General features: G+C 51.6%; 1 protein-coding gene across 2 annotated transcripts in view; it reads right to left on the bottom strand.

The window, feature by feature from the left end:
• Nucleotides 1-1851: 1851 nt before the first annotated feature.
• Nucleotides 1852-17920, bottom strand: part of ADCK5 (aarF domain containing kinase 5) — a 33348-nt gene continuing 17279 nt past the window's right edge. Inside the window, exons 8-15 of one of the 2 annotated variants that reach the window (XM_087931867.1) lie at nucleotides 16188-16319; nucleotides 14965-15048; nucleotides 13915-13996; nucleotides 9716-9794; nucleotides 7315-7406; nucleotides 5956-6214; nucleotides 4214-4330; nucleotides 1852-2773 (exon numbers count right to left, since the gene is read on the bottom strand). In XM_087931867.1, coding sequence (XP_087787993.1) covers nucleotides 2659-2773; nucleotides 4214-4330; nucleotides 5956-6214; nucleotides 7315-7406; nucleotides 9716-9794; nucleotides 13915-13996; nucleotides 14965-15048; nucleotides 16188-16319 — 960 coding nt within the window. In that variant the 3' untranslated portion in view covers nucleotides 1852-2658. The remainder of the gene's footprint in view (nucleotides 2774-4213; nucleotides 4331-5955; nucleotides 6215-7314; nucleotides 7407-9715; nucleotides 9795-13914; nucleotides 13997-14964; nucleotides 15049-16187; nucleotides 16320-17920) is intronic. The other variant, XM_087931868.1, reaches the window with a different exon arrangement.

Below are 17920 nucleotides of genomic sequence, written 5' to 3'. Positions count from 1 at the left end.
AATCACCTCTAAGGCAGAGAGAGGCATCCAACCTTGGGCCCTTTAAGACCGGGGGACTCCAACTCCCAGAATTCCCCAGCCCGCACCGGTGCGGGCTGGGAATTCTGGGAGTTGAGTCCCCGGTCTAAAGGGCCCAAGGTTGAATTAACTCCACTTATCCTATCGAGGTACCACCCGGAAGGACCGTTGGGACCCCTTTCAAGGGGGCTGTTGGCGCACGGAGGGCGGGGTGGGTGGGTGTGTCTGGTGTCTCCAAGCGTGGGCGTGGCAGGCCCTTCTTTCCAGAAAGTTCCGCCAGGCGCCAAGAGAAACGGATGCAAGTAGAACAAGGAGGCCGCCAGCGCCTGGCACGCTTTTTGGGTGTGTGTGTGTGTGTGTGTGTGTGTGTGTGTGCGTGCAGGCGATGGGTCTTAAGTCTTCTCTTTTTCTTCTCACGATTGGCACCTTCGAAGCCTGTCCAATAAACTGGGGCAACGGGGGGGGGGTTAGGGTTTTGGGGGGGCAATATTGCAGGATCCGTCGGGGAAGGGCAGCTGCTCTGGGCAGGGGAGGGCAGGGGGACCTCAGGGTGGGGCAGGATATGCTTTGGGTGACCTCCTTTGTGCCAAAACCCATTCAATGACGCAGTGGCGAAAGAGTTTTAGGGCGTTAAGGGGGTCTCTGGGGCTCTCTGAGCCTGGTTGTTTCCCAGCAGACGTTTCCTAACCCAACTAGGGAACATCATCAGTTCTAGAAGGGAATAACTGGGTTTGCAGGGAGGAGGAGGAGGAGGAGCCTGTTTTTTTTTTCCAGGCGTTTCATCGTCCCCCCAAATTAGGTGAACATCAGCAGGGCTAGAAAGTGCAAACGCCACTCCTCAGTAGCTCTGGCAACGTGACCTAGTTGGATCATGAAACGTCTGTAAGTAGACCACCAAGCTCAAGAGAGCCCCAAGGACCCCCACAGGCCTCCTCCTCCTCCTTCCTAGCACTGATGGGTCATGAAACGTCTGCAAGAAAAACATTCCAGTTCAGAGGACCCCACATTTCTCCTCCTCCCTGCAAACCCCTCCCTCTTAAGCACTGATGAGGCTACCAGGTTGGGTCATGAGAGGCCTGCAAGGAAACTACCAAGCCCAGAGAGACCCCAACAGTCCTCCTCCTCCTCCTCCTCTCTTCTTCCTCCTCCTCCCCCCTTCCGTCCTTCCTCTCTGCAAACCTCACTGATGAGGCTACCTAGTTGGGTCATGAAAGGTCTGCAAGGGAACCAACATGCTCAGAGAGCACCCACAGTCCTTCCTCCTCCCTCCTTCCCTCCTTCTTTCTTCCTTCCCCCACCCTCTCTTCTTCTTCCCTCCTTCCCTTCTCTTCTTCCATCCTTCCTTCCTCCCTCCCTCCTTCCCTTCTCTTCTTCTTCCTTCATTCCCCTTCCCTTTTCCTCCCTCCCTCCTTCCCTTCTTCCTTCCTTCCTGTCCCTCCTTCCCTTCTTTCTTCCTTCATTCCCCCTTCCTTTCTTCCTTCCTTCTTTCTCCTCCCCTCCCCTTCTTCCTTCCCCCTTCCCCTCTCTTCTTCTTTCTTCTTTCATTCCCCTTCCTTCCTTTCTTCCTCTCTCCCTTCCCTTCTTTCTTCCTTCCCTTTCCTCTCTTTCCTCCCTTCCTCCCTCCCTCCCTTCCTTCCTCTCTGCAACCCCCTCCTTCCCAGCCCTGACGTCACCTACTTGGGTCACGAAACGCCCGCAAAAACCCCCCAGCCCAGAGTAGGCCCAGCCCCCCCGATAAAAAGCCCTGCACGCCCTGTTCCTCCTGGCCCTGACGCTGTCGCCTACTTGGGTCACGAAACGCCCGCAAGGAGAGACCCCCGTTGGGCCCCGAGCTGTAAATATTCCCCCTTTTATTGGTGGTCGCAGGGCAGCCGGAAAAGGAGGCGCTGTGAGCCTTTTTCTTTCTTTCTTTTTTTCCTCCTTCTTTTGAAAATCCGGCTACAAGAGGGAAATTTTGCTGGTCCTGCGGGACTCGGGACCCCTGGCTAGGCCCACCCCCACCCCCCCCATATAGTTGAGGGGGGGGGCAACATGGTTTATCTCCTTCTAGTTATTGGAAGGGCCCCCACAGCCCCCCAAAATATCTCCCACCTAAACTTTAAAGCAGGGGTCTGCAACCGGGGCTACTTGAAGCCTGGAGGACTTCAACTCCCAGAATTCCCAGCCAGCTTTGCTGGCTGGGAATCTGGGATTAATCCTCAGGCTTCAACCCGTTGCAGACCCTGATCTACACCGTATCCTACATGCTAGCTGTGGAATGCTGGGAGTTGTAGTCCTCCAGGCTCAAAGTAGCCCCAGGTTGGAGACCCCTGCTTGAAGGGCAGAGCAAAATGGCGGGTGGGTGGGTGGGGTGTGGCCCCCTCCCCACAGATTTGGGTGAAGAGAGACAAACCCACCCACCACCCTCCAATTCTTTTAAGGGCAGCGCCATTTTCCGGCTTCGTCCGTCGGATTATTTTGACCTTCCAGTCCCCCCAAAGTCAAAAGTTTTTTCCGAAGGGATCCAAACGGCCCGACCAGGCTCCGCTCCAGGAAAATAAGAGAGGAGGGGGCTTCCCCCACCAGACGTCCTCGGTTTGCAACGCCCGTCATCTGCATGCAGGACGATGCCCCCCCCCCCCCAGCTGGGCACCTTCCGACTCAGGCCTGCAGGAGCTCGTAGATGCCGTCCGGTTCTTGGCTGGGCTTCAGGAAGCCGACGTAAACCAGGAATCGAAGGAGGGAGCTGGTCAGCTTCGTGGAGGTGACCTGGAACCTGGGTAGGGGGACACACACACAAGACGAGAGCGTCGGGGTGGGTGGGGGGCTTCGCTGAAGGGGCCACGGACCGTAGGGGAGGTTAGAGGGCAGGGCCGTCGCTCCCGTTGGGGCACATAACAGATAATAGTTGGAAGGGACCTTGTAGGTCATCCAGTCCAACCCCCCCTCCCGCCCAAGCGGGAGATGCAGAAGGACAGTTAGTCCTCGATTTACGACCGCTTGCTCAGGGTCTATCCGGTGTTACGATGGGCCGAGAAAAAGGCCCTGCGACCCAGGAGGAGCAGCTCGCGAGTTACGACCGTTTGCTTAGGGTCTATCCGGTGTTACGACGGGGAGGGAAAAACGCCCTGCGACCCAGGAGGAGCAGCTCGCAACTTACGACCGTTTGCTTAGGGTCTATCCGGTGTTACGACGGGCAGGGAAAAACGCCCTGCGACCCAGGAGTAGCTTGCGACTTACGACCGTTTGCTTAGGGTCTATCCGGTGTTATGACGGGCAGGGAAAAACGCCCTGCAACCCAGGAGGAGCAGCTCGCGACTTACGACCGCTTGCTTAGGGTCTATCCGGTGTTACGACGGGCAGGGAAAAACGCCCTGCGACCCAGGAGGAGCAGCTCGCGACTTACGAACCGTTTGCCTTGGTTCAAAGTTACGTCGTCGCTGGGAAAAGTGACTCAACTGACCCCTTGTCAGGCTATTCTGGCCATCGTAATCGTCCCGCGATCAGAATCCAGGCGCTCAGCAAGTGTAAAAAGTGACTTTTAAGGACCGTTTTTCCCCCCCCACACACACTTAACGGCCGTTCTGATCGTCTCACACACCCACGGATCAGAATTCAGGCCGTATTGATTGATGACAGTGGCAGCGTCCCTGGGGGAGGCCAGATTCACTTAACGACTGTGTGACGAAAACTGCGATTCACTTAACAACAGTGGCCAGAAAGCCCATAACACGGGGCCAAACTCACTTGACCCCTGTTTCATTTAGGCTCCATTCCGGTCATAAGTTGAAGACTCACTGTGCTGAAGGCCTAATTTTTCTCCCCACCCCCCAGCTTGGTCCCATGGCACAAATATCCTCATTTTTTTATTTAATTTTATTTTGATCCATTAAACTTATAAGCCGCCCATCTGATTGTTTTGGGCTGACTTTAGAGCAACGGTATCCCAACGTGGCCCCTTTAAGCCTGGCTGGGGAATTCTGGGAGTTGAAGTCCACCCTTCTTAAAGGGGCCACGTTTGGACACACACCTCATCGCGATCCCCAGCCAGCCACGGGGGGGGTCCCTTTAATGGCTGCGGGGAAAAAAAAAAACCCATGGCAAAGTCACGCCCGCCGATTCGGCGACTCGCTTTACGACTGTCAGCATCGGGTGACACTTGAACGGGCTCCGTTGGGGTCGTTAAGTCGAGGCCCAGCTGAGTTTGGACCCTTACCTGAGAGTGAACTCGAACACGAGGCCGTCCCAAAACGCCCGGATCCAACGGAAGAGGAAGAAGTTGGCCAAGGCTCCGGATCTCTGGCTGACCGTGCGACTCCAGCATTTCACCGCACTGGGGAGGGAGAGACAGACGGACGGACGGACGGGTGGGTGGGTGTGGTTGGCACGAGGGGGGCGTGGCTACGCGACCCCGGAAGCACAGAGACCCTCCTCCCTGACCCCGGCTGGCTTCCTGCCTCCCCTACGCCCATAATGTGGGTGCCACCCGGAGTTGGGGCGGCTCCATCACGGGTGGTTTTTAAGAAGAGACCGGACGGTCGCTTGTCTGGAACGGTAGAGGGGATCCTGCCTGAGAAGGGGGCTGGACTAGACGACCTCCCGGGTCCCTTCCGATACTGACTGAACTATTTGCGTATAACTCCTGCTAGGGGTAGTAATAGTAGTAGTAGTCCCTTCTTCCCGTCGAAATAGGAGCAGAGTTGAACCCTGGCTCGCCCGTGGTGCCGTGGCAGAGCCCTCCATGCGGATGCATGGCCGCCGGCTGGCTGGGGAGGGGGATTCTGGGAAAGGAAGCGCACAAGTCTTCAAGGGGCCGAGGTTGGAGAGCCCTGCACCACGTCCCAGGCGTCGCTTCACCCAGAGAGGAAAAGGGTTGACGCGGCATCTGCTAATAGCCGAGGCGTACGGATCTGCCTCTCCTCCTAACTCGAGGAAGGGAAACGCGGGCACGGCAACATCTCCACCCCGGTGGACTGGCTGGATCCGCACCCGGCCGGAGGGAGGGGGGGGGTCTCCTCTGCCTTCAGTCTCCTTGTCTGGCCTGAGGGGATTCAGACCCTGCCTTGAGCGCCTTCTGCTCAGGGCCTTTCAAGGGTCCTTTTCAAAGGCCCCCGTTTCACGAGTCTCCCCTTTCCTGGGTTAGGAGGAGAGGCAGATCCTTACACAAGGAAGCTTTCAAATAAAGTTGTCCTCCTGCCCACCCCTTCCCCCTCCCGCTCGGAGTCTGAAGACGAGCACCTGACCGGGAGCGGGAGTGTGGCTCCGTCGGCTGTGGAGGAAACTTGGGGAAGGGCAAAGTCCGGCAGGGAAGAGCAGGGGAGAGGGAGAACAAGGGAGAGAGAGGAGTTCAGAGGAAGACCACCCTCCTACCCTCTCTTCATCTGAGGGCGCACACAGGGAGGAACGGAGAAGGGAGCAACATGGGTTGGGTGGCTTACGGGGGAGGAAAGGGCCCTGATTCCCTTCATTAGCCAGAGCTGGGAAGAAACTTGAAAAGAGATACAAGCTGAGTGCAGCATCTGCTGGGGACAAACACGGGTTCATCTTGTGTTGACTGGGGTTATCTGCGTTCCTGTCATGTTCCCAACTGCGTTGAACTATGGCCGTTTCTTTACGTCGGGAATTCCTGCCGGACTAATGACTTCCTCTTGCCCCGATTGGACTTATAGTTACAGTTTGTGTGGTAGGCATAACGTATCTTGACTTCAGCAAAGCGAAAACAATAAATAAATAAAGAGCTGGCTGGGGAATTCTGGGAGTTGAAGTCCACCCGTCTTCCAGCCCCAAACATAGAATAACCGAATTGGAAGGGACCTTTTCGAGGTCATCTAGTCCAACCCTCCCTCCCTCGAGCAGGAGCGTCCATTCCAAATATTAGCCTCTGCCTAGGATCGAACTCACAGCCTCCTGATTGTGTGGCGAGAGCTCCGCCTCTAGGCAACGGCTTCTGGCTCCCACCTTCTGGCCATGATGTAGTAGCGGTCCACGGGCACCCCCAGCGCCACGTTGATTCCCCGGACGGTGTTGATGTTCCGGAAGACGAGGAGCATGGAGCGGGGCAGGTCCCTCAGCACCCGCATGATGCAGTCGAAGTGGTGCTTGGCCATGTCGCGCATGTAGGCCTCCTCCTCCCGGGTCATCACGTTGGAGAGCGCCAGCTCCGCCATGTTGATGGGCCGCTGCAGCAGGATCTCGCAGAAGAGCAAGTAATCCTGGGCTGGGGAGGGAAAGGGGAGGGGCAGTCAGGAATGGAGGAAATCCCCCCACACACACACGCCAGAAAATGAAATGAGGGGCAATCGGAAATGAATTGCAAGGGCCCTTGGGGCCCTCTGAGCTTGGGGGGTTTTCTTGCAGACGTTTCATGACCCAACAAGGTAACGTCATCAGTGTCCCTCCCTCCCTCGAGAACAAGCCCCATTCCTTACTAGTATTGATAATGTTATCTAGTTGGGTCATGCAACGTCTGCAAGGAAAGAACCAAACTCAAGAGACCAGCAAAGACACCCCTCCCCCCGCCCAGTCCTTCTCCTCCTCCTCTCCTTCCTCCTCCTCCTCCTCCTCCTCTCTCTATTCTTCCTCCCCTCTTCCTCCTCCTCCCTCCCTCCTCCTCCTCCTCCCCTTCCTCCTTCTCTCCTTCTTCCTCCTCCTCCTCCCTTCTTCCTCCTCCTCTCCTCCTCTCCTTCCTCCTCCTCCTTCTTCCTCTTCCTCCTCTCCTTCTTCCTCCTCCTCTCCTCCTCCTTCCTCCTCCTCCTTCTTCCTCTTCCTCCTCTCCTTCTTCCTCCTCCTCTCCTCCTCCTTCCACCTCCTCCTCTCTTTCCTCCTCCTCCTCCTCCACAAACCCCACTCCCTTATAGCAGCAATGAGGTTCCCTAGTTGGATCATCAGCAAGGAAACTACCAAGCTCAAAGAGCCAAAAGGACCCCACAGTCCTCCTCCTCCTCCTCTCCACACACCCCTTCCCTTCTAGCCCTGATGATGTTCCCTAGTCGGGTCGTGAAACGCCTGCAAGAAAGCCACCAGACTCAGAGAGCCCCAAGGATCCCTCCCTACAACCCTGAGCTCCGAATCGTCTCCTTGAAGAGCTGAAAGCAGGGCAGCCCATTCAGAAGGGAGACTGCTTGCACCCCCTCCCGATTCCCACCTCCCCCCAAAAATGGGAGACTTTCCCCTCCTGGGCCGTGAGATTTCTCGGGAGGTGCAAACAAACCAATGCGGCTTGATCTTAAGTCCTCAAGGGGCCCGGCTGGTGCAACGCACTGCGTGGATCCAGCCAACTCCTGTTACTCAACCAACCGCAGCCGCGTCCTTACTCACCTTTTACACCCAGCTGCTGGGCGTGCAGCTGCATGGAGGCGTCATCCCGCAGGATAATGGCACGCCAGAGCTTGCAGAGAGCTTCTCGGTTCCTGGGGGAGGAGGGAGGGGAGGGGAGGGCAAAGAGGAGCTGTCAGCGGGCGAGGGCAAAGAGGGCAATGCAGCTGCAGAGCCTCAGGGGTCCCAGGAGGGAGTCCTCGAGTTTTGACGGCCCCTGGGAATAGAAGGCCCACTAAGCCAGGGGTCGGCAACTAGCGGGCCGGGGACCACTGGTGATCTGTGAGAAAATTTTACTGGTCCGCAGAGAAATGTGTCCCCTCCCCAAAACCAATTAATCCAGGCTGGGAGGGAACAAGGCTGCGCCACCCACACGGCCCGCGGGAACACAAGACTTGTGTCGCTTGCATTGCAGACAACACGAAAGAGGGAGGGGAGGGGAACTTGCCCCATGCGCTCCACGCATCTGGCCTGGCCACTGGGCTGCTTCTTTCCGCTTCTTTCTTCTTCTGCTTTTGGCTGCACGCGAGAAAGCAGCCAAAGTCTTTCTTTCTCTCCCCCAAACTCCGCCAGAAATGAGTCTTTGGGACCCTGCAAGGCCGCCTGCTCCAAGAGGCTGCGCCGGCAAAGACTCATTTCTGGCGGAGTTTGGAGGAGAGAAAGAAAGACTTCTGCGGCTTCTGCTGCTTTCCTTGCATGAAGCCAAAAGTTTCTCCCTCTCTCTCTCTCTTTCTCCCCCTGAGCTGGAGACAACATCCTGTGATCCCACATAAAGAACGATCGATCAGTAGGAAAATGGGGTGGGGGATTTTCCTGAAAACTTTTTTTGGGGGCGGGATATTTTCCCAGGGTCTCTGGTCCGCGGGATTTAAAATTATGAGTTTGGTGGTCCCTGAGGTCCAAGAGGTTGGTGACCCCTTATAGCGGGACCTCATGAGATCACATTCCTTAGCGATGGCAGCCCTGTGTTGCCACATCCTCCACAACTTCCTCCAACAGCCCAAGTCATTGGGGAAGCTGGCAGGAAATCGCCAGTGCCAGGTGGATGTCGAGCATCCTGGCGGGCAGGTTAAGTTACAGCTAGTCCTCGATTTACAGCCACAGCGGAGCCCAGCATTTTCTGGCATTTTTTTTTTTTAAGCGAGATTTTGCCCCATTTTCCGAGCCACTTGTCGTTAAGTGAATCTGGTTTCCCCATGGACATCGTTCATCAGAAGGTTGCCAAAAGCAGATCGCGTGACCCTGGGCACACTGCGACCGTCATTAAACAGGAGTGTGCTCTCCAGCCAGTTATAGTTAATGGGAATTGGTATAGTTAGTTAGGAATTGGGAGCTGTCCCCTGAAGGGAATGCATCACGGTAAACGTAGTTAAGGCATCCTGGGAAATGTAGTCCATATCATGTGGCCACATCTGTAAGCCTGATTGGTCACTGAAATGACCCTTGGTTGGGTAGGGGGAGGTTCCTTCACTCTTGCCTGGACCCCAGCAGGATGCGGGTGCCCCACCCTTTCCTCTATCATTATCGGGATGAGAAATTACCATTTTTTTACACCATAAAGTGCAGCTATGTAGAGAATTGGACAGCCGGAAGAATCTCATCATAACCATGAGTTATGTGAGGATGCCCGATGAACCAGTAAAAAGACTTTGTGTGGTTTATCAATGGTTAGATAATAAAACATAATGATAGAATATTCAGATTTAGCATAAAAAAAATTTTTTTTTTCTTGATATTATCTTTATAAAACATTATCAAGGTAGATTTGGTATGATCTTATGATTTATTGCAAAATAAATTAAGCAAACTATAGTTATCTCGTTAAAATATGAATTAACAAAATTATAAATGATTTTTTTTAGTGATTATATTAGGTTATACAATTATTGATTGATAATATGAGCTATTATGTAATATAATTATACTAGTGACTAGGAAATGGATGCACAAAAAAAGTGGTAAACCAATCGATGCCCTGTTTGTAAATTTATGAAGAAGGATATTCTTATGTTTTTTTTGTTATGTATGCTTATGCTTGTTATTAAAAAATAAAAAATAAAAAAAAATTATATATAAAAAAAATAAATAAAAAAAAGACTTTGTGTGGATGCTTTGTGAACTTATTCCGTCTGCCTTATATTAAGAAGCAGAACAATGAGTAAGTTGCCAAAAGTCTGACCGTAGGGATGTTAGGTGGAGGGAGGAAAAAACGGCCGTAACTCGCTTTTTTTCCCCCCGTGCCGTTGTAACTTCGGTCACTAAAGGAGCGGTTGTTAAGTTGAGGACGACCTGTGGCTGCTGGTCCCTGAACGAGAGCTCGCTACTTGGGGAGTGCTTGTACCCCACAAGGGGATCCTCCCGCCGGAGAAACCCCCCTCCCCCCGCGCTCCCCCCGGATCCTTACTTCTCGTGAAGGACCTCGTAGAGGCCGTGATCCAGGAGAACCAGCTGGGCTTTGCCATCTGGGCCCTTCTGCACCAGCACTGCAAGAGAAGGACGGGGACGCGGGTGAGAGCAGCCCAACTGCACAGCTACCTGGAGCGGAAGTATCTCCTCCACGCCCCCTGCAAACCTTCCCCCCACCCCCCGGAAGTGTCCTGGATGTTCTGACCGAGGTTTCCCCAAATCACCCAGGGCAAACTCCTCGTCCCAATAAAACCCCCTTTTGATTAGGCTAATGTGACACTCCTCTCATTCACGTCCAGCAAAGTCCCGGCAAAGAGTCTTTTGAGAGGGAATTTACACCCACAGGCCCTTATCAGGCTGGAGAGAGTTGCCAGGCCGATAAGCTTCCAAGCGCCACGCTGGAGCGGACAACACTTGGCAAGGAGTCTCGGAGAGTCACGGACAAATCTTCACACTAATGAAACGAACTATAATTGTCTCCTGCAAACTCCTGCGGTGGGTCTGCCAGCGAAAAGAGAGCTTGGGAGGGCCACCCGCGGATCCTCCTAGGCTCCGTTTTCACTGGCAGGGGGCTGAGTTCTGATCGAGGCTCCCCAAGATCATGAAGCCGACTCCTCGTCCCGATAAAACCCCTTTTATTCAGGTCAAAGTGAATTTCCTCTCCAGCAAAGTCCCGGCAAAGAGTCTTTCATGAGGTTTCTCAACTACAGACCTTGATCAGGCTGGGGGAGTTACCAGGCCCATAGCTTCCAAATCCGATCCTCATCCTATCCTTAACCCATTATTGTCCTATTCTTTTCCTATCCTATCCTTATCCTAAGTCTTATTCTATCCGATCCTCATCCTATCCGTAACCCATTATTGTCCTATTCTTATCCCATCCTATCCTTATCCTAAGTCTTATTCTATCCGATCCTCATCCTATCCTTAACCCATTATTGTCCTATTCTTATCCTATCCTATCCTTATCCTAAGTCCTATTCTATCCGATCCTCATCCTATCCTTAACCCATTATTGTCCTATTCTTATCCTATCCTATCCTTATCCTAAGTCCTATTCTATCCGATCCTCATCCTATCCTTAACCCATTATTGTCCTATTCTTATCCTATCCTATCCTTATCCTAAGTCCTATTCTATCCGATCCTCATCCTATCCTTAACCCATTATTGTCCTATTCTTATCCTATCCTATCCTTATCCTAAGTCCTATTCTATCCGATCCTCATCCTATCCTTAACCCATTATTGTCCTATTCTTATCCTATCCTATCCTTATCCTAAGTCTTATTCTATCCGATCCTCATCCTATCCTTAACCCATTATTGTCCTATTCTCTATCCTATCCTATCCTTATCCTAAGTCTTATTCTATCCGATCCTCATCCTATCCTTAACCCATTATTGTCCTATTCTTATCCTATCCTATCCTTATCCTAAGTCCTATTCTATCCGATCCTCATCCTATCCTTAACCCATTATTGTCCTATTCTTATCCTATCCTATCCTTATCCTAAGTCCTATTCTATCCGATCCTCATCCTATCCTTAACCCATTATTGTCCTATTCTTATCCTATCCTATCCTTATCCTAAGTCCTATTCTATCCGATCCTCATCCTATCCTTAACCCATTATTGTCCTATTCTTATCCTATCCTATCCTTATCCTAAGTCTTATTCTATCCGATCCTCATCCTATCCTTAACCCATTATTGTCCTATTCTTATCCTATCCTATCCTTATCCTAAGTCTTATTCTATCCGATCCTCATCCTATCCTTAACCCATTATTGTCCTATTCTTATCCTATCCTATCCTTATCCTAAGTCCTATTCTATCCGATCCTCATCCTATCCTTAACCCATTATTGTCCTATTCTTATCCTATCCTATCCTTATCCTAAGTCCTATTCTATCCGATCCTCATCCTATCCTTAACCCATTATTGTCCTATTCTTATCCTATCCTATCCTTATCCCAAGTCCTATTCTATCCGATCCTCATCCTATCCTTAACCCATTATTGTCCTATTCTTATCCTATCCTATCCTTATCCTAAGTCTTATTCTATCCGATCCTCATCCTATCCTTAACCCATTATTGTCCTATTCTTATCCTATCCTATCCTTATCCTAAGTCTTATTCTATCCGATCCTCATCCTATCCTTAACCCATTATTGTCCTATTCTTATCCTATCCTATCCTTATCCTAAGTCCTATTCTATCCGATCCTCATCCTATCCTTAACCCATTATTGTCCTATTCTTATCCTATCCTATCCTTATCCTAAGTCCTATTCTATCCGATCCTCATCCTATCCTTAACCCATTATTGTCCTATTCTTATCCTATCCTATCCTTATCCTAAGTCCTATTCTATCCGATCCTCATCCTATCCTTAACCCATTATTGTCCTATTCTTATCCTATCCTATCCTTATCCTAAGTCTTATTCTATCCGATCCTCATCCTATCCTTAACCCATTATTGTCCTATTCTTATCCTATCCTATCCTTATCCTAAGTCTTATTCTATCCGATCCTCATCCTATCCTTAACCCATTATTGTCCTATTCTTATCCTATCCTATCCTTATCCTAAGTCTTATTCTATCCGATCCTCATCCTATCCTTAACCCATTATTGTCCTATTCTTATCCTATCCTATCCTTATCCTAAGTCTTATTCTATCCGATCCTCATCCTATCCTTAACCCATTATTGTCCTATTCTTATCCTATCCTATCCTTATCCTAAGTCTTATTCTATCCGATCCTCATCCTATCCTTAACCCATTATTGTCCTATTCTTATCCTATCCTATCCTTATCCTAAGTCTTATTCTATCCGATCCTCATCCTATCCTTAACCCATTATTGTCCTATTCTTATCCTATCCTATCCTTATCCTAAGTCTTATTCTATCCGATCCTCATCCTATCCTTAACCCATTATTATCTTATTCTTATCCTATCCTATCCTTATCCTAAGTCCTCATCCTATCCTTAACCCATTCCTGTCCTATCCTCATCCTATCCTCATCCTATCCTATCCTATCCCTATTCATTACCGCTCAGCTCAGAGAGCACCAAGGACCTCACAGTTCAACCCTGAGCTAGAAAGATTCCTCTTGATTGGACGGGGAGTCCCTGACCTCAGCCTGGCCCAGTTCGCACAAGCCTTTCTCCTCCCAGGGAGTCCCCAGATCCGACACTCCAACCCAGTGAGGTTCCTGCCAGCGGAGCCCATCCCCCAACTGGATCACCCTCCCCCCCAGCTCCCCTCGGTCTCAGGGCCCCCACTGATGAAGGCCACGGCTTTCCACGGAGCCTTCGGTGCTTCGTTTCCTTGGCTCAAAATATAAATGGGGTACAGGCTCAGCCCCTCCTGGGAGCGACTGTGGGGATCCCACATCAACTGTAGATCACATTGTGGCTGGTTGTAGGCTGAAGGAATCTACCAGTCCAGGATCTGATATATTTTTTTTCATATAAACGATACTGCACTTCGATGGACATTGATACCTGAATACAGATCTTTACAGCACTCACATTTTATTGTGATTTTTTTAAAAATCTAAGTGAAATCTCTCTCTATAAAAGCGAAATGCCCCTCACGCATCATCACAAAATCTCCAGACCCCGTAAGGCCTACAAACTTGAAATGTGGCCCGTAGGTTCCTCTTGGCTTCTAGGGGCTCACTAAGAAAGGATTTTTACAAATGACCCTCTGAGCATTTAGAGTATATCCTGTATTATTATTATTATTATTATTATTATTATTATTATTATTATTTCCCCTTCCCCACCTGAAAAGAAATCTCTTCCAAATGCAAAACACAAGCAGAGGAGTTGCAGTTTCACAGCTCCAAGCAGCTTTAGTCCAGAACAATTGAGCTAAGCCACGCCCAGGCTCCTTGCTGTCTCCTCCTTGCTCACACAGCAAATACTGTTTCAGTTTCCAAACAGCCCTCCACTCTCTCACACACTGACAGGACGCTACCCGGATGGATACCGATGGATGCTGGGAGGCTGAGGCAGAATTCCCCCCCCCCTTTATTTTCCTCCCCCCAAAACTAAGCCTGACCACACAGTTACATAGGAAAGGTATTGAGCTAGCAGTGTCAGTATATACTGCAAGTCCCCGGATGTCACGGCATAATAGGTGAACTAAAATCAATCAGTCCTGGGTTCCCGGCTGTGCCTCCTACCGTTTCCCGGGTGGGGATCCGCGTGGATGAATCCGGTGAAGAAGATCTGCTCGGCAAACATCTTGATCAGTTTCTCTGCTGGCTGGAGGGAGAAAAGGGTCTCAGGAAGGGGAGAGGGCAGGAGGAGCCTCCTCCTCCCTTGGCCAGCTGGGGGCTTCCCAGGGGCTCCCGGAGCCCGGTGGTTTCCTGGCAGGCGTTTCAGGACCCAACTAGGGGACATCGTCAGTCCTAGAAGAGGGTGGGAGTGTGGAGAGGAGGAAGAGGAGGAGAGAAGAGAAGGAGGAGGAGGAGGAAGAGGAAGAGAAGGAGGAAGAAGAGGAAGGAGGAAGAGGAGGAGGAAGAGGAGAAGGAGAAGGAGGAAGAGGAAGGAGGAAGAGGAGGAAGAAGAGAAGGAGGAAGAAGGAAGAGAAGGAGGAAGAGGAGGAAGAAGGAAGAGGAAGAGGGGAGGAAGAAGAGAAGAAGGAAGAGGAGGAAGAGAAGGAGGAAGAAGAGGAAGAAGAAGAGAGAGGAGGAAGAGAAAGAAGAGGAAGAGGAAGAGAAGGAGGAAGGAGGAAGAGGAAGAGAAGGAAGAGGAAGAGGAGGAAGAAGAGGAAGAGGAGAAGGAAGAAGAGGAAGAGAAGGAGGAAAAGGAGGAAGGAGAAGGAGGAAGAGGAAAGAAGAAGGAGAGGAAGAGAAGGAGGAAGAGGAAGAAGAGGATGAGGGAAGAGAAGGAGGAAGGAGGAGGAAGAGGAAGAGGAGGAGGAAGAGGAGGAGGAGGAAGAGGAAGAGGAGGAGGAAGAAGAGGAAGAGGAGGAGGAAGAGGAGGAAGAAGAGGAAGAAGAGGAAGAAGAGGAGGCCTGCGGGGTCCCTGGTGCTCTCTGAGCTTGGTGGTCTCCTTGCAGGCGTTTCACGACCCAACTAGGCCACCTCATCAGGGTCAGGCAGGAGAGAAGTGCCACAAGCAGGACCCATCCGAGCCGATGACCCCCCGACCTACCCAACCAGCCTCCCCGGGGCAGTCAGGACACATGACGCTCCCCCCACCCCACGCGGGTTCCCCTGGCGACTCACGTCCTTGGGGCTCAGGCCTTGCCTCCGCAGCCCCTCCAGGTCGTTGATCTTGCAGGCCTCGTAGAAGTCGGCGGTCAGGACCCGCTAAGCCCAGGGAGGGAAGGAGAGGAGGTGAGGCAAAAAAGGGCCTGCGCACCAGCGCACACCAGAGTTTCCGTTACTGCAACTGGGCACCACCTCGGCCAACGCGGCCCCAGAGCCCCAAACGGCAAAGCAAACCTCACAGCCGTATGGAACGCAAGCAGTCCTCTCCTTAATGGCCGCTTGCTTAGCATCCGGGATGAGCCGGCACGGAGATCCCACAGGCAGGTGGCCGGGTTCAAACCGCCCCTTCGTCACTCCAAATTTCACCAAACGCGTTTCCCACATTTCTGGCAAAGTCCCAGAGCAAAGCGCACCCTCCTCCAGGAGCCTCTTGAGCCCCAAGGCTGCCGGGCGGTAAATCCAGCAGGGCCAATCGAGGAGTTCCGGAAGGAAAGGATCCAGTCCAGAAAGCGGGAAAGTGTCAAGTCATCAAAATGGCCCTATGGTCTTTTTAGGGTTGCCAGCAGAAAGCGGGGGGAGCAGGGGGGCCGTTTGGAAACCCAAAGTGCATCCCGTAAATGTTTTCAAAGATAGTAAGTAACTAGGTGATCGACGTTCCTGCCGCCGTTGGAGAGCGTGATGGATAACTCTGGGCTGTGGAGGTGTCTCGTTGGAGAATATGATTTAGGACACACCCAGGAGGTAGGGGAGGAAAACCAGGGTCAAGGGTGACAATGAATGATGGGCCTCAGAGTCGGCTGGATGTCCAGGCTCTGGTAGTTCCCCCCCCATTGAAATCGTGAGCCTCCAGCTGGATTTTCAAAGCTTAAAGAAGATTTATTAGGAGTAAACATGCCAGCACTGCCTGGGTGTAGCCGACTCCGAGACCCATCATTCATTGTCACCCTTGACCCTGGTTTTCCCTCCCCCCCCCGGGTGTATCGTAACTTATATTCTCCAATGGGACACCTCCCTAGCCCAGAGTCATCCATCGGGCTCTCCAGTTTTGCGCGGCGGAAACTTCAGTCACCCAGTGACTATCTTTGAAAACATTGATGGAATGCACTGTCGGTTTCCAAGCTGCTGTATTGCTCCCCCCAAGCTAAACCTGGAAGAGTTTCCCCGAAGGAATTTTGGCGAGGAGTCGGCTTCGTGCTTTTGGGAAGCCTCGGTCGGAAGAGGGTCAGAGCCCTACCCACCTTGCTGCTTTTGTCCCAGTGCACGCGAGGCACCACCACGAATCGAAAGTGCTTCAGCTCCTGGGCGCAACGCTCCCCGTTGTGGCCTTCGATCTCAAAGTCCAGTTCCTGGGCCAGGGTCCCCTTCAGGTCCTGGAAGGAGGAAAACGCGGGGAGTGGCAGGTCAGCCTGGCACCAGGCGAGGAGGACTTAGGGTGCCAAGCATGCTGGGTAAACGCCCACCCCTCCCCCAGAGACCCCCCCTAAGCAAGGCACAGAGGCAGCACCTCAAGTTTCCGGCGCATTTTGCAAACCACTAAGAATCCTGGGCTTGTAGGGCAGACTTCCGGCAGCCCAATGGGCTTGGGGTTTGGAGGGCAGCGAGGAGAGGGGCTACTCTGCCAAGGGGTTGGGCTAGAGGACCTCCAAAGTCCCTTCCAGCTTTAGGAGCCTAGGATTCCTTTGGCAAAGGGGCATGCCGGTCTGCAGCGCGCGAGCAACTCCGGGAGAAATGTGGTGTGCGCACTCAGGGCGGCAGGATGAATCAGGGTGTGATTATGTAAGGAGGACGTGTTAAGGATGACACCTGCGAAATTGAGGAACCTAAGCAACGCCATAGATTTATCCGGTTTCGGACCTATGCAACGATAACTGGAATAATACTGGACTACGATAGAACTATCAAAATAGGTTTGTTACGTTCTTTAGAAATGTCAACTTTGGGGCTAGAACGTGGAAATGTAATATTTTTGGCAATAATTATACATGAGAAGATTTGGGGGCATCCTGACCTAAACAGAACTGATAATTGATCTCTTGCAGGGCTGTCCAACCTTGGCAACTTGAAGCCTGGCGGACTTCAACTCCCAGAATTCCCCAGCCAGCTGGCTGGGGAATTCTGGGAGTTGAAGTCCGCCAGGCTTCAAGTTGTCACGGTTGGACACCCGATCCATTGTATTAAGACAAAACAAACCCAGGTGTTCTAAACCGGAAGAAGAAGCCATGAGAACGGGGGTTTCCAAGAGATGAAATTGTGGGTGGTGTTAACGGAAAAGTACTAGAGAAAACTAGGTATTCACCAAGAGAAAAACAGGACAAGGAAACAGATGTTATGCTACAATAATAACAGCGGTGTTGCGTAGCTGGATATGTAGCTGTTATGCCTCACCTGAATCCACAGGTGAGCAATCACAATTCTGAAGTTCCAAAATTATAAGCAACTAAAAACAAACCCCAACCAAGATAGCTGCTGAAGTTTTTCCAGTCCTCAGCAGTAAATCCGATCTCTCTTTGGCAAACCTGAAGTGCCCATAAATCACAGTGCCTCAGAGAATCTTCACAAGACTTTCGCTCTAACAAGACACTTTGCTTCTGGCAAATTTCTCAAGCCGATCCGTTTCCTTTTATCCCCCTAAAGAGGGCGTGTCAGTCTCATTAATCACTGGCTTGACGCGTCTTTCCCAATTGAGATTGACGTCTCAATCTCCGTCTATTTCTCACGTCAAGCCAGGATCCCTCAAAGCCCTCCTCCTCCGCACTTGAAACCTCTCGCACGTTTTCCTGATTATCTGTTCCCGGCTGCTGTATAATCAGAGAGGGAGATTCGGGGGAATTCATCTCCAATGAATCTGGTTCGTCTCTCATAACTGAGTCCACTTCCTCATCCTGGCTGCCCTCAGAATCACTCAGCAATGCAGGCTCAAATTTCACTGCCAAATCGTCTTCGCTTGAGCTCACATCTGCCAACGGAGCAG

The sequence above is a fragment of the Pseudonaja textilis genome, chromosome 3, assembly GCF_049901715.1.
Source record: "Pseudonaja textilis isolate UNSWEBS1 chromosome 3, rPseTex1.2, whole genome shotgun sequence".
Classification (NCBI taxonomy): domain Eukaryota; kingdom Metazoa; phylum Chordata; class Lepidosauria; order Squamata; family Elapidae; genus Pseudonaja; species Pseudonaja textilis.
This window is presented reverse-complemented; position numbering and strand designations above follow the sequence as displayed.